At 43.8% G+C, this 24,977-nt stretch overlaps 1 protein-coding gene across 1 annotated transcript in view; it reads left to right on the top strand.

Annotated features, from left to right (window-relative positions):
* The first annotated feature begins 1,581 nt into the window (after positions 1-1,581).
* The window catches only part of TRPC7 (transient receptor potential cation channel subfamily C member 7), a 145,521-nt gene continuing 122,125 nt past the window's right edge, over positions 1,582-24,977 (top strand). The window contains exons 1-2 of the mRNA XM_061424850.1: positions 1,582-1,601; positions 2,338-3,115. Coding sequence (XP_061280834.1) covers positions 1,582-1,601; positions 2,338-3,115 — 798 coding nt within the window. The remainder of the gene's footprint in view (positions 1,602-2,337; positions 3,116-24,977) is intronic.

Genomic DNA, 24,977 nt, shown 5'->3' with positions numbered 1-24,977 from the left:
TTCTCCCACCTGAGTGTGTGTCCCCAGACAACAGACCTTGAAACTGAGTTCATATCATCTGAAATAAGGCCCTTTGGGGACACAACTGAGGTGACTGCTTAGCTTTCAACTCAGTTATTGCCTCTCCTTCTGAAAACTTATAACAATAAATGTCTGTGCCCAATTTGTGAGTCCTTCTCTCTCATCTGAAGTTCTCTTTTGGACTCCCAATATATGGTTAGCATTGTTATCAACAAGCACCCTTTCTCCCTGGGATGATAGCATTGTTGAGAGAAATGAGCTAAGAAGGAGCTCATAAAGTTGAATTTTGAGAACATTTTCCCCAAAAATCTTTTATCAACATGCACTTTAGAAGAGTGGATGGCAGTTCAGAAAGTTCTTCCTAAAGAAGCAAGGAGCACTCCATCAGGATTTATCATCCACAGTTGCCTTTTGAGGGAGCTGCCCATCATTATTGCTTTCTCTTTTTTGCAGATAAAGAAGCTGTTCCACTGAATAGTTTAGCAGCTTCTCCCAAGAAGTGTGACTCAGGCCTAAGCATGATCAGAGTATAGTCTGACTTCAAGTCTCTGCTTACCACCAGATTTGGGGCCCCCAAAAGAGCTAAAACTGGAGCATGTCAAAAGGTAAAATTAGCAGAAAACTAAATAGAGCCCAAATTTTTAAAAATCACAAGACTGAATGGCACTACATTTTTTTAAAACCTCAAAACACTAAGTATAATTTAAAAACCATCCTCTGTGATTATTTTTATCTTTTACAGATGACTTAAATGAAATACTGAGTATTCTTAATGCATCGAGACATGACCAATAACAAAAAGACAATTGGGAACATGGGAAATAGTTCAAAACCAACCCCCAAGTATGTACTCTTTAGAACAGAAAGTTTCTTATTGAAATGCACACCATGCTAATATTATTTGAATAATACAAGTGGGAGAAAACGAAAAAACATGGGTAGGGCCAACTGGAGAATAAATAGTTTGAGAGGTTCAAGTTAGGGAACACCTGGTCCAGACTCTCTATTTTACAGTTAAAGCATCTTGAACTGGGGACCTGCTCGAGCAGCCAAGGTGAACTAGAGACGGGATATCCGGCTATTATTTTCTCCAGTCTGCCATTTTAAAACCCTGACAAACTAAAGAGTAGGTAACTTGTCCAGAATCACAAGGCTGGCAACAGGTGGAGCCAGGATGCCTAGTCTTGATCTTCTAACTTGAAAGCCTATCTCTCAGCCTCACTTGTCTCAAGATCATTGTCCAAGATAAGGATAATAATAGTATCTACATCATAGGGTTGATACAAAAATTCCACAGGCAGTACATGTGAAGTATATAAACCTCTTAGTACAGTTCCTGGCATATCAGAAGGGCTTAATAAATGTTGACTACTACTAATGGTATTGTATTAACGTCTATACTGTGCCACAATGGGGAAGAACAAGACGCTAGAAATAAACCCAGCATATAAACTAAGCTGCTTCTCCATCCATATAAAAATCCAGAAACTACAGCTGAATTTCCTCAGGCAGGCTGCATCAGTGGCCATCAGTAAGCCGCAACGAGTCTAGGCCCGCTCCATGCGACACCGTGACCTTTGGTAGGTGTTCAGGCTTCATGGGGATGAGAAGAAAGCACATCCCAATACGGTAGAGGACTGAAACAGAGGTGTGGCCACGCCTGTGTGTTGCTGCAGTTTTGTCATAGTGCAGGAGCTCAACTGGGGTAACACACCTGAAGCAAAGGCCTTAGTATCCATGGTGGCCATTTCTATGGCAGAAGCCCTGAAGAAGTGGGCACACCAACAGGTGGGAGGGGAACAACATGGACTGAGTACTTGCTACAAGCACGCTACCTCACTTAATCCTCCTACCGACTTCATGGCACACAAAAAGTTATCCATGCTATATTGGTAAAAGCACAGAAAAGCACAGCGCTAAAGCACAGAGAAGTTAAGTGACATTCTCAACTTTGCACAAAGGAAATAAAACAGTTGTTAGGCTGTTTCAGCCACATCATGATCCCACCCTCTCCACCTCCACCCTTAGCTTGCCCTGAACCCACATTTCAGCTCTTTAGACACTTCTCCACTGAAGGAGAACAGACTTCTGGGTAACTAAGCCAATACTCTTCCATTAGTATAAGAACAGTTCAGGTTGTTCAGTTTGTCTTAATCTCAGTGCTAGGACAATACTTTCTAATAAGATCTCATAACTTTTCAAAATATTCCAATTATGACTTTCTTTTTCATCTCAAGGATGTCTGTTTGCTCTGCTCCCTGGGGAACCGTCGGATCCTAGGAGAGTAACTAGCATCTCTGCCTTGTCACCCCACAGGTTTGGGAGCAGCACCTTCAAAAACATGCAGCGCCGGCACACGACACTGAGGGAAAAGGGCCGCCGCCAGGCCATCAGGGGTCCTGCCTATATGTTTAACGAGAAGGGCACGAGCCTGACACCGGAGGAGGAGCGCTTCCTGGACTCGGCCGAGTATGGCAACATCCCGGTGGTCAGGAAAATGCTGGAGGAGTCCAAGACCCTCAACTTCAACTGCGTGGACTACATGGGGCAGAACGCGCTGCAGCTGGCCGTGGGCAACGAGCACCTGGAGGTCACAGAGCTGCTGCTCAAGAAGGAGAACCTGGCGCGGGTGGGGGACGCGCTGCTGCTGGCCATCAGCAAGGGCTACGTGCGCATCGTGGAAGCCATCCTCAGCCACCCGGCCTTCGCGCAGGGCCAGCGCCTGGCGCTCAGCCCGCTGGAGCAGGAGCTGCGCGACGACGACTTCTACGCTTACGACGAGGACGGCACGCGCTTTTCACACGACATCACACCCATCATCCTGGCGGCCCACTGCCAGGAGTACGAGATCGTGCACATCCTCCTGCTCAAGGGCGCCCGCATCGAGCGGCCCCACGACTACTTCTGCAAGTGCAATGAGTGCACCGAGAAGCAGCGGAAGGACTCCTTCAGCCACTCGCGCTCTCGCATGAACGCCTACAAGGGACTAGCGAGTGCTGCGTACTTGTCCCTGTCCAGCGAAGACCCAGTCCTCACCGCTCTGGAGCTCAGCAACGAGCTAGCCAGACTAGCCAACATTGAGACTGAATTCAAGGTAACTCTCCCACTTCCCACCCTGCCGGCAGATGGCCCAGTGGGCTCTTCTGGGTGTGTCCAGGAGCCACGTGGGCTGTCTGCCGATCTAACTGTCTAACTCAGGGTCTCTCCCGTTCAGGCTCCTGGGGAGGAAGGGAACTTCCTCAACCTGTGGCAGATATAGGCCTGATGGAAAAGCAGCCCCATTAGGTGACATATTGACAAACACAAATCCAAACAGTTAAGAGACATGCAGGGCACAGGGAAGGTTACACTGTGGTTCTGGTGTAAATGCCCCAGCTCTGTCCCAGGCAGCTCAGAAAGAGAATGTCTACAATACTTTTCGTTGTTTCCTAGTCCAGGTCTTGGACTTCTTGATTGTCTCGCCAAGTTTACATTTGTCAATTTTCGTTTGTCTTGTTCACATCTCTAACCCATCCTGGACTGTGTTGATCCTAGAGTCAATAGCAATAGCTTGCTGAATTGAAAAAGGCTTACAGTTATGTCAAAGGGCTGAGGAGGCAGTACACCAAAATAAAAATGAAACTCTCTCTGTAGAGTTGGACTTGTCATCTCAGTAGGTGGGCCCTTGTCAAGCCCCTGAGAACACTTAGAACTACCAGGTCAGCCCAAGGGATGGAGACCCATCTCCAAAGTTCATTATTCAATACTGGTCCTGCACTTTTACTGTCAATGGACACTCCTCCCGAAAGAGAAAACTCGACCTAATTCTTTTAACAGTTTACTAGTAAATTAAGAGTGAATGTTTAGTGGACACGTACTATGTGCCAAGCACTAACCTCCTTACCTATATGATGTTTAACCCCCTCAATGACCATTGGTATGGGTACCATTATTGTGCCCATTTTATATGAGGGCACAGAGGTAGAGCCATAACATAAAGCAGATAAATGGTAAAACCATTGTTCTAATCTAGGTACTCAGACCCCAGAGCCAGCTCTTAGCCATTCCAGGAAGTTATGAGTCAAAGCCCTTTTTCATACACTGTTTCTCAGAGTTTCACTTGTTTCTATCTGAAAGATACCTTCCAATGCAGAGGTGTGACTGAAAGAGAAGAAACTACACCTGGGCTCATAATTCCTCATCCTGTCATTCAATCAGAGCCTGTGATGCCATGAAGCAAGCAAAAAAGTGTTACGTGTGGGGCGGACAATGAAGCTGGCACAAGATGTCACTGGCAGGAAAAAAGTTCATTGTCCAAACAGGATGTCAGTGCAAGAGTTGCCCCTGCCTGGGACACAATTAGTGCCCAAGAGTGGGCACCAACTCACAGCAAAGGAGGCCCCACGGACCATGTTGTTCAGAGAGATCTCAAAAGAAACAGAACTGAGCTGGGCTTTAATGAGCAGGAAGAACTGAATCAGTGGTAAGAGAGATACAGGCATTCAGAGGAGGAAAGTGGAGGCAAGGGCCAGAATGGCCCATAGCAGGCAGGGGACTGATGAGAAGCTCCATGTGACTACAATAAAGACTTCCTCTAGGGGCACACAGGAGGAAGGCTGAAGAGATGAGTGGGCATATCTCAGAGGGCTCTGTGTATCAAGCTGAGCAGTTTGGATATTATCCTCCTAGAAATGGTGAGCCGCTGAAAGTTTGTGATTAGGAGACTGAAATTAAAGCTAGGGTTTTGGAAATTTACTTGACTGGTGGGTAACATGAGTTAGAGGATTTGGGGTATGAGACACTGAGACTGAAGAGAAGGACAATTTAGTTGTGCATGCATGAGGCCAGTGAAGCCTCTCTGTAGGAACGGGATCACTCACAGTCAGGCACAGAGCACCAGGCTTACAGGAAGCTGCAGGGCTCTGCAAATTATGAATAGATGAAAAATCCTGTAATTAAACTAATTTTACTCCATCTGTCCCCTTATCTTGGATCCATCTACTGAACTGGAGCCACTTCCATAAATCCTGTAACATACATAGCCTCATCTAGAGAGACTTGGCATTTGTAGATGTGGAAATTAACCAAAGAAACTCCCAAGGAATGCAGTTATTGCCTCTCAAATCCTTGTTCCTATACAATAAACCATCTACCAGCAATAAGGTCAGTGATGTCCCAAGGAAGCTTAGTGGAATTTTGCTTGTTCCCTAGGCTTCAGACTAAATTCACACAAGCATTTAAAAGAAATGCTTAATCTAAGTTAAGACACTTAACTTAGATTTTTCTGCCCAAGAAAAAAACAATTTAATTTTTTGGATCAGATTATATGGATAATGCCACAATTCTCTGCTTATCTGGAATCTGGGAGCGTGCCAGCTTTACTAAATAAAATGATGCTAGACTAACACTTGGAAGTACATCTGAACCATTTGTTTTCTTTACTAAAACCCAAAGTCTAGCATATTTTAGAATATTCAGTATCTAAAACTGGAAGTTTGTTGAAACCATCCACTATGATATTTTGATTTAACAAGTAAATTGTGAAAATCATGTACAATTAAGAACATGACTAACATGATGACAAATCTTTTCTACAATGCAATGAATAAGAGCATGATAAATATATTTCATGGCTATTAACATCCCCCAAGTTACCTTTGTTTGAAATAATGTCTTTCAGATTGTCAACAAATGGTGCCTTACAAATTAACATAAGCGTTCCTTTAGAACTTTATTACTTATTCAGCTATCCTTGTATGTGCATTCCTGACATCATGAATCCTCTCAGAGAAGAGAGCAGCTTATTAGTAAGAGGGAGGTCAAGTCACAAAAAAAGAAAAAAGAATGTGTTCTCAAATGCACTCTTCAAGAGTCTCTTCCACTTTAGTGGGACCATGTGTCATGGAGATGACCCAAAGCCATCAATGGTGTGAAAAAGCTCTCAGGTTCTCACTGGAGATGACCTAAGTCATCCTCCAGATCCTCTAAAACACTCATTCTGGGAGTGACTCTTCCTGACTAGAAAATAGCATGCATGAAAACCTGGATCTGGTTGCCCAAGCTATTGTTTCTAGCGTCTTCTTAATTTATCACCAGAAGAAAGTTTAGTCATTAGCAAGAAGTATAGCCAATGTCAAGGTCTCCAGTAAATTCTGGCTGGAGTCAGATGTCTTCCTGCAAGCCATTATTTTTAGTGTAGGAATTATACACAGATTTTCTTATGTCTTTCTAATCTTCTTGGGTCTAGAAAGATATCAAAACTTGACATGGCCAGTAAGGCCTTCCTAATGCCATGAATGGTGCCTAGTAATCTAATAAAGCACTCCATAAATATTTGAATAAAGGAAACCCTAGAAAGATAATCATTTCACTGATGAAGCATGTGATTACTTTTATCAATGATTTAAACTCTTCTAACACCTATAGATTTCACAGAGGTATCTGATGGACCTGGAGAAATGGGGACACTCTAAAGGCTACAAGGTGGCTGAAAGGACAAAACTTAACACATTAAATGTGTGAAGACCAATCCTGGGCTGCGCCATCTGGCGTCGGTGACCACTAAACTCCTGGAGGGCAGAGAGTGTTTTCCTGGTCTTACCACACAGTACAGAACATGTGGCATCTGGGAGGCACAGCCCACAAATGACGTTTGGTTCACTGATTTATCTACACGGTAGGAGAGAAAAGAAGGGGAAATCTATCGGATGGGCTTTTCAGAGGTGTTTCATCTTGATGGAATGGCCTCTGTGTAAAGGTACCTGGATTAGCATGGAGTAATAAGAGATCTGCCTATCTCAGCTGAGTTACAGCTTCTGTCACCAAGAACACAATAAGGTCTTTACACTGCTCTTGACTTAGCCTTGTTGGTTTTCTCCTGCTTGGATTCTCATCCTGATAAAAATGCTCAGGGTCTCCTATATTATGCTGGTGTCTTTTCGGTCAAATTCCTGGGCATTCTGTCTATATGAGTTGTTTATACATAGAGATGTTGTTTCAAAAGGATTACAGATGTTCCCCTTTCTTCCAACTTAAGAGTCATGCCGACAGCAACATCTAGTGGGGATAGGAAGGGGATGAGGAAGCAAAGTGCTACAAGCAAAGTGCTATAAAGTGCTACAAATTTTATAGACCAACATCCTAGGCAATACTATAGAGGGATGTTTAGGGCTTTGGAAGGAAAGAGAAAGCAGAATGGGGACTAGAGATATTCTTCTTGTTTTCTCACCTTTTGCTTAAATTGGAAAAGTATTCAATGTTCACAAGTCAAGAAACTGTGGAAGCTCAACAAACACTTTACCCTAGGTATTTAAGATTTGATCATCCTGAGTAAAAACAAGCTCCAACTTAGAAGGCTTTTCAAGGCTGTAAACTGTGCTTCAGTGACAAGCAGTTTATTCTCAGACACCGCAGAGGAGAAGAGTAGGGGGACAAGAAAGCTAAAGCGGTAACTTCATCTTGCTTAAAGTGTTGATGATTTTTCTGTTTGTCGATGGGTTGTTAACGACATGTATTATGAGAAATAGATAATGAATTATGTATCAATGTTTGTGTTGCCATTTTAAGACCCATAAAAAAAATCTCCTGAGGCCTAAAATACCACAAATTAAAAATGCAAATAATGATAAATCGGACCAATTTGCCACCTGCTACGATCTCTAGTGAGATCCCATTGTGAAAGGTAAAGATGTTGAGATGACAGTTTGCAATCTGCTTGCAAACTTATCGAAATGGAAGAGGGAAGAGGAGGGGAAGGAGTGACTTGATATTGTGGAACACCTTTGGAGTCTGGAGTCTGGAGCCAGGGAGCTGGAGTAAAGGCCTACTCTGGGTCTGGGGCAGTACCGAAAGGTCACCAAACCCACTGCCCCCAGCCTCCGGTAGAATCTGTTTCTCATGTGCTTTGAATGTTTCTAATATTTTTAAATTTTATAGACCAACATCCTAGGAAAATACATTTCCCTGAAGCCTGAAACCTTGGCTGGTAGTATAAACAAATGCCTGCTTAACAGGCAGGAAATGACTTGAAAATTGTTTCCTTTTCCTTTGGGAAAATATTTTTAAGCTGTGAAAGCTGCAGGTCTTAAAAGTGAGTGGTTGTCATTGTTGAAGAGAATTGGGCAGAAACCCCTCAAAGCGGTCGCTTATATCATCCAAAGACCCTCAGGGATGTGACTGTGCCAGCCCAGCCCTCTGCTTGAGCATCTGAGATGCAGAATGTAAGCAGAGAAGAGACAGATCACAGATGTCAGGTGAGGAACTGTAATGGAAGCCCCTCACTACACATATGCAGGTAAAAGGCGGTCAGATCACATGTTGTTGGTCTCCATACCTGAGAGAAAGATCCAGGGATTGACTTATTTCAGGAGGAGAGACAGAGATGATTCTGCCCATGTCAGCTTTGTCTTTGTCTATTTTTCTATCTAAGTGTCTGGAGGAGCACTTTCACCCGAGCATTCATTAATGAGTCATCACAGGAAAATGAACTAATTAATGTGTCCGTTAATGACAACTTTTCATTGGTCACAACTTTCTGCTTCTGCTCGTTATGCCAAGAGTATTAGCCTCTAAAATACAGGGAGACAGAGTCAGCAGGGTGACCGGTATTCAGATGGGATACAGGAGGCCACTCTGCTAGATGAAGACAGAACAAGGACAGGGGCCAGGCTTTGGGTGAGCACCCAGAACAGCCATGCTTCATTTTCTCAAAGCTATGGAAGAACATAGAGCATGGCTCTGGGATCTGAAATGACCTGGGTTCCGGGTCAGAGTCATCTCCTAGCAATCATACAATCTTGGGCGTTTATTAGAAGTTAGTATTCTTATTTGAAAATGAGGCTGGGGGGAGGGAACAGGTGTTAGAGAAGAATTGCAACATGTCTTCCCTACCCCAACACTTGCCCTCACCCTAATCTCTGTAAATGACATCTCGACTCATCCCATTATTAAGAGCTTTCAATGCCTCATCCCACTCAGCTTCCAGGAGTTCCTGGCATATATCAGGTACTCAGTAAATATTAGTTCAGTAAACAAATAAATAGAGTCAGTGAGTGAACTAATGACTAATGACCTCCAAGGGAGTTGGTGAAGACTAAATGAAATGAAGAATATAAAATTATTTGCAGAGGACCTGACCCATAGTAAGTACATAATTTTCCCCATACATGGCAGTGGGCAATCCCACTTTGTTCTTCAAAGCCCACTGGATTTTTAGCACTGCAACTTTTCTTCCCAATAAACACAACTTAAGCTTCAACACCTCCTCTATTCAGAGGGTCTTCCTGATTTCTGCTAAGCCTCCCTCCCCAAGCCCAGAGTACAAGCTGTCTGTGTGAGCTTTATGATTAAAAAAAGGGCAAGAGAGTATCTTCCAAGTGGAAAAATGCAGACCACTGAAATTGAAGACACCTGGCATGCTGCTACAGTACTGCTGTGAAAAGAAGCAATGCGAGCAGAAAAGACAGAGGCTGCAAAGGAGGGGAAGGGAGGAAATGGGCAGGCAGAGCTCCTGCCAAGTACAGACAGAGATTGTTTTTTGAAAAATATCTCTGTGGAAGATTCATCACGACACACACACGAAAAAAAAAAAAAAAGCTGGGAAAAAATCATTTCCTATACAAGTGCAACTATCAGTCTGAAATATCAGAGATACAGAAAAAATGAAGGCAGTTCTTGGAGGATATCAGTCAATGAGCAGTAGCGCAAATTGCATCAAAAGGAAATGATGAAAATGTAGGGCTTTTCTCTGAAAAAAAGTTAAATTCTGTATATAAATTAATCACAATAGGGCAAAACCAATCAAGTGTGCTGCACACACCATCAACAGGGAGGCATGTGTTTTTCTAGCAGCAAATTCACATGCAGATTAAATGTGGAAACTCTTATGTCAGGAGGGTGGATGAAAATAAGGCCTGTAGACCCACAGAATGTCAGAACTAGATGGACCCGAGTGACAGAGCTATCTGAAAATTCAGCATTCATGCAGCAAATACTTAATTAAGCCTCTAGTATGAGCCAGGCTCTGGGTTGGGTGCTGGAATGCAATGATGAAAAGATGAAGTTCCTGCCCTCAGGACCTCACAGTCTAGCAGAGGAGACCGGCGTTCTTCATGTACTCACACAAACAGAGCTTTACAAATCATGCTGAGTGCTAAGCAGTAAAAGAGCAATTTGCAAAGCGTTGCCTTAGTGGGACAGCTGACTCTGTGTGCGGGTGTGCGTGTGCTTAAAGATTTCTCAGAGATGACAATATTTAAATGAAAATGGAGGGTATGGGAGAGATAAACAGACAGCAGGGAAGGGGGGAGATGGTTCCAGGCACAGCAGCTGTACATGAAAAAGCCCAGAGCAGAGAGGGAAAAGAGAGGCCTGTGGAGAGAACTCTGAGTAGCTGCCTGTCACAGGGAGGAAACAAGAGAGAGCAGGTGACAGAGGTGCTGAAGAACCCCTTGGCCATGGCCTTCCCACTTGGCAGCCTTGGTAAGAAGCTGGACTTCAATTCACTGCAGGGTGAATGGGGAGCTATCTGAACGTTTCAGCAGGTCGTACACTCTGCCTGGTGCACTAGTATACCAAACGGCTGGGAGGGGACAAGACTGGAAGGAGTTGGACAGGAAGGAAGCTGGACGGGAGGGGTGAGGGGGGAGTGGCAGGGGGACCAGCACATCTCAGCCTGCAGGTGACTCTCTAGAGCTGGAGCGACAGCACAGTCGGAGAAGGTGAAGGCTCCTGGCTGTTTCCAGGACTGCTTTCTTGTCTAGGAGCTCCTGGGAACTTCTTCTGTCCCTGGGACCTCCCTGCTCTCTGGAGAGGCATAGGGAGGGAAGGAAGAACACAGCCTGCTCTCCTTTTCTCCTCCAAGGTGGAGGCCCTGTGGAGTAGCAGGAGCGTAGGAGAAAGATGAGAAGTCTGACTTTTTACCTTGAACTCTGGAGGTGCAGAGGGGTGTGTGCCCCCTGCTTGGTCCAACTATTCACTGCATGGCCAGCACAAAGCAAAGTGGACTCAGAGGTGACAGCCCCGTATAAAAAGGATTCCACTTGACTGTAACCTTTCCATTGTGTTTTCTAGATTTGGAAAACATCTTTCTCCCTGTGTATGCTGCATAAAAGCAGAGAAAATGTCTAATCTCATGTCTGATTAATGCTCAACTGGAGCTGGTTTCAGCATAAATAAAGGCACGCAGGAGACCTCCCCTGTTGTCCTCCACGGCTCTGGATGTTGGGATTACCAGGCCAGGAGGATGCTGGGGGCAGATGAAACCTCCCTGCAGATGAGGAACCTTCCCTGGCAAACTCCCAGTTCAGTCTAGGTGGATATATTAGTCTCCCAGGGCTGCAGAAACAAAGCACCACGAATGTGGTGACTTAAAAACAACGGAAATTTATTTTCTCACAGTGCTGGAGGCTAGGAGTCCAAAACCAAGGTGTTGGCAGGGTCCCTGCTCACTCTGAAGCCTCCAGGGTACAACAGGTGCTTCCTTGGCAATCCTTTGCTGAAAGACACGTCACTCCAATCTCTGCCTTTGTGGTCACATAGTGATCTCCCTGTGTGTTTCTGTGCCTCTTACTCTCTTCTTCTAAGGTCATTTTTGTTGTTCAGTCACTCAGTCATGTCTGACTCTTTGCAACCCCATGGACTGCACCACACCAGGCTTCCCTGTCCTTCACTATCTCCTGGAATTTGCTCAAATTCATGTCCATTGAGTCAGTGATGCCATTCAACCATCTCCTCTGTTGTCCCCTTCTCTTCCCTTCAATCTTTCCCAGCATCAGGGTCTTTTCCGATGAGTTGGCTCTTCACTTTAAGGCGGCCAAAGTATCAGAGCTTCAGCTTCAGCATAAGTCCTTCCAATGAATATTCAGGATTCATTTCCCTTAGGATTTTCTAATCAGAGAAGGCAATGGCAACCCACTCCAGTACTCTTGCCTGGAAAATCCCATGGGCGGAGGAGCCTGGTAGGCTACAGTCCATGGGGTTGCTAAGAGTTGGACACAACTGAGCGACTTCATTTTCACTCTTCACTTTCATGCATTGGAGAAGGACATAGCAACCCACTCCAGTGTTCTTGCCTGGAGAATCCCAGGGATGGAGGAGCCTGGTGGGCTGCCGTCTATGGGGTCGCACAGAGTCGGACACAACAGAGTCGGAAGCGACTTAGCAGCAGCAGCAGGATTTTCTAATAAAGACCAATCATTTTATATTAAGGGCCCACTCTATTCCAATAGGACTTTACTTATAACTGCAAAACCAATTTCCAAATAAGATACCATTCTAAAGTGTTAGGAAGGATGTGAATTTGGCAGACACACTACTCAACCCTATACCATGGGGTAGCACCAGGTTGAGACACTGAGGAAGGCTGATACCAGGAATCCAGGCAGACCCGCAGAGCAGGGCAAGATAAAAGGGCAGAGGTTAGTTATTCTGGGAAGCCAAAGACAGTCCTAAAACTAGGTGGTCATTCTGGGAGAAAGGAGAGAGACAACTGATGCTTTCTACTGACCCAGGCACAAGCTGAGATACAGATAGGAATTCTGTAACTGCCTGTGTCTGTGTGTGTGTGTGTGCGCACGCATGCATGCGTGTGTGTGTGTCTGTCTGTCTGTCCAGAAGAGACAGCAAGGTAAGAAGTGGGGGCAGCTGACAGAAGCAATTGGGGAAATGGTACTGGGGTATGACCTCTATCAAGTAGTAGAAAAACATTTTCAAGTGTTGCATTCGGGAATAATGAAAATAAAACAAATTGATTATAAATATTCAGAAAATACAGAAAAGTAGAGGGAACAAGTAGGTCACATTCATTCTACCATCTAAGAATAACATATTTTGGTATGTTTCCTCTCAGTACCTCCTCTATCCCCAAGTAGAAAGACTGAATTAATACTATGACTTAGGTGATGGATCCTTACCATCTCATTTTTGTCTCCCTTCACACTTTATCCTCATTTCTACCCCCCCACCCACCCCCAAAAAATCACCCACTTCAATAATATTCATGCACTTAAGGCATTTCCCCATGTGATATCAACATGTTATAAATAACTGTTCCTAGGAAGTGTTAGTGTCATGTGTTGGGAGGAAAACTTTTCCATTACCATCTTAGGTTGCAATGGTTGGGTGGCCTGTGACTTGACTAACAAAAGATAGATTAATAGGAGAAAAGACGAGAGTTATTCATATGCACACAGAAGTGCATGAAAGAAGTGGCTGGCTCCCTCAAAAGCTAAAGACAGGGGTTTATATACTAACTTAGCAAGAAAAGGTAAAGGAAGAAAGGAATTTTAAGGAAAAAGAGGAAACACATGGGTTTTAGGGAAACAAATGGAGGCTTGAGAGTCAGTGATGTTTGTTCTCATCCAGGGGGTCAGTCTCCTTTCTAGCTGTAATCCGTGCCCCCAAGTCCCCACTGAGGGGATTTACAGCAACTGTATTTTGGGGAGGCTCTGCTTGGGTCAGCAAAAGAAATTTCGCTGCTGTTTGTTTGGATGTTTTTAACTTAAAATAATCTTCATGCCACTTTGATGATTTTGACAGTCACTACACATAATCATGAAAACTAAATCTCTAAGCCCCATCACAGAATTCCTGTGAACCATTATATGGTAAGAATGAACACCAGGAATTAAGGGTGGGCAGAGTGACTGAGCCCTGCCACGGGAGAGACAGACAGGCTTGTGTAGGGGAGAAATTTTCTCGCCACCCTTCTGAGTTCATAGCTGAGACCCCTGTAAAAAAGATTAACAGAAGAAAAACAAACAGAAGTATAGAAGCATGTAATACTTCTTATATATATGAGAATGCCCAGGGGAAAAATGAGTAAGTCTCTGAGGTGGCTTAGTATTCAGGATTAAATGCCATCTTAATGGGGAAAGGTACGAAGGATGGAGGGTGGAGGCCTTTTAGGAGATAGTAACTGATTTTCAGGAAACATGAAGGGGCACTTAGAAGAACAGAGGAGAGGCATGATAGTTTGTGACAAAGCCTGTCTGGATATATATGGTACCCCTTCTCCTGTGATAAGAGCCCATCTTTCTGGTTCAAGAAGCTCCAAGGGAAGGGATTTATGGCCAGCAAGTTCCTTTTGGAGGATCTGTCTTGAGGCAGATAAGGGACATTCAGAGAAAGCCTCTTTCTACATTTGCTTTTTTTTTTTTAAGAGGTGAGTAACTCAAAGTGGTGGTTAGGACTTGGACTTATATAACATCTTAACAAAAGCATGAATTTTTAGACACATGAAAAGACAACAAAAAAAACCTTTGAGCTTCCAGGGAACCAAATTGTAGAAGGTAAATATATGGGGAACCAAATGGTAGCTTAGAGCTGGTTTGAACAAGGCTGTGGTGTAGATTTTGCTGGTGCTGTCTCTGATGATTAACTTCTGTTTCCCTTGGTAAAGAGCAGAGGAGGGACACCCTTTACAAATTTATGATCTGCTTTTAGCCAAATGGAGGAGGAGCCAAGAGAGTTTTTCTTCTATCTGTTTCTTCTTAATTGCCTTTAGCTTGAAGATTTCTTGTGACAAAGTGGCATATTTCAGGGTGGCAGCTTCTGCTACCTTTCAAGCCCATGAACTGTAGGAGCTGGCAAATATCCCTGCAGCTCTTGGATTCCAGGTAGAGTAGAAAAGAGAGAGAACTACATTTGATTGCAAACGGGAAAAAGTTTCCATCATTCAGAAATCTCATGTGGCATTGACGAACTGTGTTTCTTTCTCTTTCTTTCTCATTTATAAACTATGTGATCAGTACGTACCACAAGCGTTATACATTCAAATACAGTGTAGGGATTATAAACACTCTATAATAAACACTCTTTTAATATCCTGGCACAGGCTTCCTTTCAAAATGTACGTTATCCTAGGACCAGGAGGCCATGGACTTTTCCACCAGCTGTCAAAAAGACAGATTAAGTAGTATGGTACCATCTGTACTCCTGTCAGCCCTAGGAACCTGGAGGAGTTAGAATATAGCTCTGGTCACTGCAGATGCAGAATGGTATAAGAGCCAGGAAAAAATAAAGAAACTAAACTTGTATACCTAGTCCTAAAATTACAGTGATGTAAGAATGATTGAGGCTAAAATTTTCTAAATACTATCAATTCTCAAACAGATGAAGTCTCCCCAAATGCTTGGTAGCATGATTACATTTCATATTATAATGATCTTTCCACCTCCCATAACAGAAATTAATAACAATGACCTGTTTTTTCTGGGCTCCAGGGCAGGCTTGCTAATTACTGATGGATAAATAAGTGCTTTGAAAATTAAGAGAGGTCATGATGAATTGAGGTTCCCAGGTAGTGCAGTGGTAAAGAATCTGCCTGCCAATGCAGGAGACACAAGAGACAGAGGTTCAATCCCTGAGTCAGGAAGATCTACTGGAGGAGGGCATGGGAACCTGCTCCAGTATTCTTGCCTGGATAATCCCATGGACAGAGGAGCCTCGTGGGCTACAGCCCATGGGGTCGCAAAGAGTCAAACACGACTGAGCGGTTGAGCACAAAGGTACACAAACATGCTGAAATGCTATTTCTGTTTCTCTTTCTCCTTTTCCCCTTCTCTGTCTGTCTGTCTGTCTGTCTGTCTCTCTCTCTCTCTCTGTATCTCTCTCACACACACACCATGGAAATATACTTCCTATTTACCAATAATACAGCTGCTTGGGGGAATCAGAACTCTTGTTTGCATTTTGTGGAAGAACAGCACACCTCATGCATGTGGAAGACCAGGGCTTTGCCTGGTAATAGCTCTCCAGCCTCTGCTACATATACTTTGAAAACAGTAGCCCAGGAATCTTTCTGATGACAAGATCTCCTCTCTGGTGACTGTGCATTTTGCTTAAAGTTTATACTTCAAAGAATTCATCTAATACCTTCCCACAGCGCATCAGAAACTTGATGTTTTATGTGCTTAAACCCAATGTTTTAACATAAGCATGGAGATAAGCTCCAAGAAATGTGGGGGAAATGTTTTAATTCGACTGCAAAAAACTAGGAGCAAGAGTTTATTTCCCCAAATAGTATCTCCTCTAGGATTACAAATGTAGAAACCAGACTTTAAACACAGAGCTGGATCTTCACCTAAAGCAACTATGTGAGGAATGTGCTCATGGTAGTCAGATTTCAGAGACAACTTGAGGGAACCAAACAGCTTAGAGCCCCATGGTCACACTCTGCCCCGGAGGTGGCCTATGGCACATGTGATTCGCTGCCATAAAAGACAGTCCTCTGGGGCAATGGGGCCACTGAGTGAGGAGGCCCAGAGTTCCACCAGGAACTGACATGTGACCATGGCTGAGTCAGTTTACTTCTCTGCAGCCATCTTCCTCACGCATAAAGCCAGGTACTTTTACTAACACTCCCTTGTTGAGTCTCCACTTTTCCAGCTCCTTCTGCTTCTCATTCCTATAGAGCATTTTCATGAAGGACATCTAAGTTGAGATTTAAGAGGAGATTATTATTCCCATTTTACAGATGAGGAAACAGACTGAGTGGTTAAATGATTTTCTGCAAATGGTGGTCTTCTTTCTACCGTGGGCCAGATATGGTACGAGGTACCAGGTCTACAAGTGTGGGACAGAACCAGACTCTACCCTCAAAGCAATGGGAGAGACTGGAGTGCTGAGAGATAAACACAATGTAGTAGAGAAGGGGCAGCACACGATGGGATCACAAAGAAGACTGCAGCAAACTGCCTGGTGATATGAGAAAAGGATTCCTGGAAGAGATGATATTCTGAAGTGGTTCTTGAAGGCCGAGTTTGGCAAATGAAGAAGATTTCGAAAGTCTGGCAAACGAAGATTTCGAAAGAATGGAGCAAGGCAGACAAATGAGCATGTGCAGTGGCACAAAGAGCCCAGTGTGCTTGTTGGACAGTGGTAGCTGGAGGAGTTTAAAGGAAAGGGGCTAATCTTTAAGAGGTACATTGAAATATGATAAAAAAAGATGCACGGATTTTACCCTGCAGCTTTTAAACCAAGGGGTTAGGGACTTGGCAACCAGGCAGAAGGAACTGTTCTTGGTAAACAGTCCAATCAGGAAGCTAATTCACAATTCACTGAATTAAGATCTCGCGAGTGTGAGTGTGGGCAGTAGGGGTCAGACAGTAAAGATTCTTTAGGTCAGAATCCAGAGATCTTGGTAACTAACTGACAAAGACAAAGATGAACCCAGGACTTCTAGCTCAGAAGGCTGAATAAATAGGGACTCTCTTTCCTGAAGCAGAAAGCAGAAGATCAAGTTTGAATGTTTGGAAGACCCATATGTTCAGTTTGGGGCATGCAGAGTTTGAAGAGTCTGTGGGACTTACCAGTATAGATGACCACTTGGCAGCTGAAGATTTAAATCAGCTTCTTAGAATACAGGTTGGTGTAGGAGGTAAAAACATATGGTCATCAGCACATAGGTAACAATGGAAGTTGTAGAGATAAATGAAATCATATTATAGCCCCAGTCTCTCTCTCTCTCTCTCTCTTTTTTTTTTTTTTTTTTTGTTAATAACAACTTTAAATCCTTTCCAGTTTTATTTAGTCATTCTTTGGATAAATCAGCAAAAAAACTAGAATCTTATTTTCTTGATTATATTTGAACTTATTTAAATGCAATCACTTACTAATCTTTTACCCATGCCCTACAGGACTTTCAGAAACTCAGTGCAGTTTTCTATACACAAGATAATGAGCCTTTAACAGGTAGGCTTGGCTCCAAGACCATCTCTTAGGGCCAAGTATACCCAACCCTGTTGCTCCTGGATCTGTTCCCTGGTAGCCACACACCAGTACCCAGCTTCCCATAAATACAATTCTCAAATCAGAGTAGATGTATGGTCATTTTATGCAATATTTATTATGTCCTACAATGTAGCATGCCCTGGACTGAGATATACAAATGAATGAAGTTGATTAGTCAAGTATGAAAATGTCAGGACTACAGAGAGCACTTTAACGGGGCTATTGGACCCTGAGAATAAAACGCAGTGGGTGCCCAAGCCTGAAACAGTGGAGTTCCTCAGGGCTATCAGGAGAGCCATCCTGGAGTTAGCTGTGAGCTGGTCTTGAGAAGGGTAGAAGTTCTTAGAGGAAGAAGAGAGGGGCATAAGTCTAGGCTTGGAAACACAATGGACAAAGGTGCCGAGGTGAAGAGAATGGTGTCTGCTCCTCTGACCACAGAAATCATAGGTACTGATTTGCCTAATTTGGTTTGGGGGTTTCCCCTTTATAATTAGCAGGGCTCTACAGTTTTTAATTGCTACTGTGCCGTCTAGTCATTAGCCCCTCTTAATCAATAGCATTTTTCAGCAATCACAAGCAATTTTTAAAAACTCAACTCTATACATATGCTATACTATAATTACTCTTTGAAAAAAGTTTCCTGAACATTTACTATTCTGAATCCATAATCAGGGGAGTCATGACATAATCCTCTGGAAGGGTATGTTATCTGGTGACGCCAATTCTATATTAGTATTTCTCTGAAATGCTTTCACAATATACAGTAAGCACAAATAAGATGCATATTTAAGGTCATATTTACTCTGAATCTCATTTCAGATCTTCTTTTAATGTGATCTTAAAATAAACAAAGTTATTAGATACGAAGTAGAGAAGACTGCAGTCCTGGTCAGGACAGCACCAAGGGTGGATACATACCTGTCTCCATCACTGAGATTTAAGGGTTTAGCTGATTCACCCAAAGGAAAACAGGCAGGTTGAAACATCATTACTCACTCAAAAATTGTCTTGCTTACAAACAACACCTAGTTGTGGATGTGACTGGTGATGGAAGTAAAGTCCGATGCTATAAAGAGCAATATTGCATAGGAACACGGAATGTTAGGTCCATGAATCAAAGCAAATTAGAATTGGTCAAATGAGATGGCAAGAGTGAATGTTGACATTTTAGGAATCAGCGAACTAAAATGGACTAGAATGGGTGAATTTAACTCAGATGACCGTTATATCTATTACTGTGTGCAAGAATCCCTTAGAAGAAATGGAGTAGCCATCATGGTCAACAAAAAGAGTCTGAAATGCAGTACTTGGATGCAATCTCAAAAATGACAGAATGATCTCTGTTTGTTTCCAAGGCAAACCATTCAATATCATGGTAATCCAAGTCTATGCCCCGACCAGTAAAGCTGAAGAAGCTGAAATTGAATGATACTATGATGACCTACCAGAGAAGGCAATGGCACCCAACTCCAGTACTCTTGCCTGGAAAATCCTATAGATGGAGGAGCCTGGTGGGCTGCAGTCCATGGGATCGCTAAGAGTTGGATATGACTGAGCGACTTCACTTTCACTTTTCACTTTCATGCATTGGAGAAGGAAATGGCAACCCACTCCAGTGTTCTTGCCTGGAGAATCCCAGGGACGGGGAGCCTGGTGGGCTGCTGTCTCTGGGGTTGCACAGAGTCGGACACGACTGAAGCGACTTAGCAGCATGATGACCTACAAGACCTTCTAGAACTAACACCAGAAAAAGATGTCCTTTTCATTATAGGGGACTGGAATGCAAAAGTAGGGAGTCAAGAAATACCTGGAGTAACAGGAAAATTTGGCCTTAGAGTAGAGAATGAAGCAGGGCAAAGGCTAATAGACTTTTGCCAAGAGAACGCCCTGGTCATGACAAACACCCTCTTCCGACAACACAAGAGAAGATTCTACACATGGACATCACCAGATGGTCAACACCAAAATCAGATTGATTATATTCTTTGCAGCCAAAGATGGAGAAGCTCTATACAATCAGCAAAAACAAGGCTGGGAGTTGACTGTGGCTCAGATCATGAACACCTTATTGCCAAATTCAGACTTAAATTGAATAAAGTAGGGAAAAACACTAGACCATTCAGGTATGACCTAAATCAAATCCCTTATGATTATACAGTAAAAGTGACAAATAGATTCAAGGGGTTAGATCTGATAGACAGAGTGCCTGAAGAACTATGGATGGAGGTTCGTGACATTGTACAGGAGGCAGGGAACAAGACCATCCCCAAGAAAAAGAAAGGCAAAAAGCCAAAACGGTTGTCTGAGGAGGCCTTACAAATAGCTGTGAAAAGAAGAGAAGTGAAAGGCAAAAGAGAAAAGGAAAGATATACCCATCTGAATGCAGAGTTCCAAAGAATAGCAAGGAGAGGTAAGAAAGCCTTCCTCAGCGATCAATGCAAAGAAATACAGGAAAACAATAGAATGGGAAAGTCTAGAGATCTCTTCAAGAAAATTAGAGATACCAAGGGAACATTTCATGCAAAGGTAGGCACAATAAAGGACAGAAACAGTATCAACCTAACAGAATAAGATATTAAGAAGAGACAGCAAGAATACACAGAAGAACTATACAAAAAAGATCTTTATGAGCCAGATAATTACAATGGTGTGATCACCAACCTACAGCCAGACATCCTGAAATGTCAAGTCAAGTGGGCCTTAGGAAGCATCACTAAAAACAAAGCTAGTGGAGATGATGAAATTCCAGTTGAACTATTTCAAATCCTGAAAGATGATGCTGTGAAAGTGCTGCACTCAATATGCTAGCACATTTGGAAAACTCAGCAGTGGCCACAGGACTGGAAAAGGTTAGTTTTCATTCCAATACCAAAGAAAAGCAATGCTTAGAATGCTCAAACTACTGCACAGTTGCATTCATCTCATATGCTAGTAAAGTAATGCTCAAAATTCTCCAAGCCAGGCTTCAATAGTACGTGAACCATGAACTTCCAGATGTTCAAGCTGGATTTAGAAAGGGCAGAGGAACCAGAGATCAAATTGCAAACATCTGTTGGATCATCAAAAAAGCAAGATAGTTCCAGAAAAATATCTACTTTTGCTTTATTGACTATGCCAAAGCCTTTGACTGTGTGAACCATAACAAACTCTGGAAAATTCTTAGAGAGATGGGAATATGAGACCACCTGATGTGCCTCCTGAGAAATCTGTATGCAGGTCCAGGAGCTGGACATGGAACAACAGACTGGTTCCAAATAGGAAAAGGAGTACATCAAGGCTGTATTTTGTCACCCTGCTTATTTAACTTATATGCAGAGTGCATCATGAGAAATGCTGGGCTGGATGAGGCACAAGCTGGAATCAAGATTGCTGGGAGAAATATCAATAACTCAGATATGCAGATGACACCACCCTTATGGCAGAAAGCGAAGAAGAACTAAAGAGCCTCTTGATGAAAGTGAAAGAGGAGAGTGAAAAAGCTGGCTTAAAACTCAACATTCAGAAAACTTAAGATCATGGCATCCGGTCCCATCACTTCATGGCAAAAAGGTGGGGAAACAGTGGAAACAGTGGCTGACTTTATTTTGGGGCTCCAAAATCACTGCATATTGGGACTGAAGCCGTGAAAGTAAATGACACTTGCTCTTTAGAAGAAAAGCTATGACCTACCTAGGCAGCATGTTAAAAAGCAGAGACATTACTTTGCCAACAAAGGTCCAACTAGTCAAAACTATGGTTTTTCCAGTAATCATGAATGGATGTGAGAGTTAACGAGGGAGCTAGCTATGTAGATACATGAGAGAGGAGGTCTCCAGATAGAGGGTCACCAGTACAAAGAGAGAGAAGAGTGCAAAGCAGAAGAAGGAGAGCATCTGGTGTTTTGAGGATGGAGGCCAGTCACTGGGGCAGAGTGGGTGAGGAGAACAGGAAGAGGTTAGGCCAGAGGAACTGCAGGCAACAGGTGGTCAGAGCCCTAACAGACTTTTTTTCTGGTGAGATGGGGTGTCATTGGAAGGTTTTCAGGAAGTGGAGTTGGCAGATCTGATGTGTACTTGAAGAGGATCACGCTGGCTGTTGGGATGTGATGAATTGTAAGGGGCAAGAGAAGAAGCCTGAGAACCAAGTGAGAGGTGGGTCTAATTACCCAGGGGAGAGATGAAGGTGGCCTTGGACCAGAAAGATAAATGGTCAAGGTGGAAGAGAAACACAGAATTCTAGATATCTTTGAAAGATAGAGCTTAGAGAATTTATTGATGGATATCAAGAAAAAGGGAAGGATGAATGAAGCTTTTGGTTCAAGCAACTGGAAAGACAGTTATTATGAGGTGAACACTGTGCAGGAGGAGTTCCTTGCTCAGCTGGTATTTCCTCCCTCCTTCCCTGGCTCCTTGAGATGAGCACACTTCCTTCCTCACTGATGATGACTTCCCTGAACATTCTGATGCCAACGCACCTGCTGGTAACTTAAGAGCATGGGGTACCCTCAGCTGCCTGAGCTCAGCTGTCTTACTCCCAGCCTGGCCCTGGGATGCACAGGGTACTGCCCTTTGCCTCTTACCAACATATCCTCCTCTCTCTCTCCATCTTCACCAGGAAAGACCCTGAACCTGCCCCTTCAGGGTGGTGCTCATGGTTTCAGAGCACATGCCAGGGCAGTTGGTATTTTTGTCAGATGAGTACTTCTCAGTGTTGGTATTATGGAATTTGGAGTCAGCCATACCCCCACTCCAGTATTCTTACCTGGAGAATTCCATGGATAGAGGAGCCTAGTGGGCTACAGTCCACGGTCACAGAGAGTCACACGTGACTGAGCGACTAACACTTTCACTCCTTTCTTCATACTCAGATTCAAATCACAGCTGCCAGTGAAGTCTCTGGGCCTCGGTTCCCCTTTCTGTAAAGAGGAATGATAACTGTACCTACTTCCTTGGTTTGTCATGAGAATTCAATGAGCTAAATATGTAAAGCATTCAGCTCAGGGCCTGGCACATAGTAAGCATTCAGTAAAAAATAAATCGTAGTGGTAGAAACTGTAATAGTTGCCTTCTTTAACACTGTCCCGTTCCAGTGGACACGAAGACCAAATAATCATACATAGGCAGGCCTCACGCGGGGGCTGGGCAGGGAGGCAGGGGAAAGGAGGGGCTGCTTCTATGTGAATGAAACACAGGGCTTCCTGAGGGTCCCTCTTACTCTTTCAACTCACACCTCCTGACTGATCACCTGAGTCACAGCTTTGAGCAATCATTCCACTGTGCAGCCCTGATCTGTGGTTGACAGAGTAATGTGTGAGAGCAAGAGAAAGGGAAAGGAGAGGGAGACAGAGACAGGGAAGAGGGGCCTGGGACCTCCAGGGAGGCTTGGAGCTGTGAGGTGTGGAGATGGGGCAAGGCTCACACAGGCACATCTGCCCTCCTAGGAAAAGCTCTTCTGGGAGCTCAGCGAGACAAAACCAAGCAGCACCTTCAATCTGAACAAGGATGCACAGAGAGTGTACATGAACTCCTCTCTGGATACATGAGTGCATTCGTGTCTATTCAATAATAAGTTACATAAAACATTGGAAATGTGCATAACTTATGCACGTACCCATCTGTGGTTGAAGTAGCTGACAGCCACCACAATCCTCCTGCTGGTGAATGCTCTCTGCCTTCTGGGCCTTTACCTTGCCATCTCCTTTCTGGAATGTCCTTATCCCTCCTAGCTTCTACTCATCCTCAGGGCTCATATCCCACCTCCTCTTGGAAGTTCCCCACATCTGTAGCTGGGCAGCATATCCCAAGACCCAAGACCAGGTCCTTACCTGGTCACTTGTCATGCTGTCTAGCAAGACCCTGAGTTCTTCAGACTGTATTTTATTTCAGTTTCCATCCCTAATGCCTGGCACATAGTGAGTGCTCAAATATACCTGCTGAATTAGAATAAAATACTCGAGTTGCTGTATGGAGGTGAGAGTTGGACCATAAAGAAGGCTGAGCCCCAAAGAATTGATGCTTTCAAATAGTGGTGTTGGGGAAGATTCTTGAGAGTCCCTTGGACAGCAAGGAGATCAAACCAGTCAATCCTAAAGGACATCAACCCTGAATATTCATTGGAAGGACTGAGGCTGAAGCTGAGGCTCCAATACTTTGGCCACCTGATGTGAAGAGCTGACTCCCTGGAAAAGACCCTGTTGCTGGGAAAAAGATTGAGTGCAGCAGGAGAAGGGGACGACAGAGAATAGAACTGCTGGATGGCACCACTGACTCAGTGGATGTGAGTTTGAGCAAACTCTGGGAGATAGTGAAGGACACGGAAGCCTAGAATGCTGCAGTCCATGGGGTCACAAAGAGTCAGACATGACTGAGTGACTGAATAACAACAACAATTCGAGTTGCTCATGTGTTTCCTTGAAAGACATACTCTGAATCAGAGGGTTGCCTTATTATCAGAGGGGACTTGTTATAAAATCAACAAGCAGAGCAATCCTTTCCTTCTGGGATTTCACAATGTCATATGGTGATGGCTTAAGGAGCCCCTTATGATGTCAGTACCTGCCAATTAAGTAAACCCAAAATCAGGATGGAAACCAAAGTATCAACAAAGGCATTGTCAACACAGCCTGGCTAAGGAAAGTGGTGCAGTCATCTGCAGATACAGTTCAGCACCCAGGGCCTACACCTCCTCCGTGAATCATCGAGGACTCTGGTCCAAACCCGGCCTAGCTTCTGTCCTGCTCCTGCGCCTTCCACCTGAGGCCTGACACAAGATGAAGCTGCAAGAGTGAAGCCATTGATGGGTGCCTCTGCTTTGTTAGAAAGGGGCTTGAAGACCAACACCCCAAAAGAGGCAAACTGTCCATGTTTACACTCTCTGCTAAGCCACAAGCCACGCGTGTCATGTGGCTAATACTCGTCACACGCTGTGTTAAGCAACTTAGATGGATTATCTTATGTGTTCAGTTGCTCAGTCCTGTCCAACTCTGTGACCCCCTGCACTGTGGTCCACCAGGATCCTTTGTCCTGGGATTTTCCAGGCAGGAAAACTGGAGTGGGTTGCCATTTATACTTGTCACATATCGTATTAAGCAACTTACATGGATTACCTTATTTGGTTTTCTCCTTACCCATAAGGTAAAAAACAAACAACAACAACAACAAAAAACCGTATCATTCCCGCTATACAGATTAAGCTAGAACACAGAGAAAGATTAAGTTAAACACTCAACATCCCATTGACTGCATGCAGCAGAGCTGGGATCTGACCTC

The sequence above is a fragment of the Bos javanicus genome, chromosome 7 (assembly GCF_032452875.1).
Source record: "Bos javanicus breed banteng chromosome 7, ARS-OSU_banteng_1.0, whole genome shotgun sequence".
In the NCBI taxonomy this organism is placed as follows: Eukaryota; Metazoa; Chordata; class Mammalia; order Artiodactyla; family Bovidae; genus Bos; species Bos javanicus.
The sequence above is the reverse complement of the archived record's forward strand: the minus strand, read 5'-3'. Positions and strand labels throughout refer to the sequence as shown.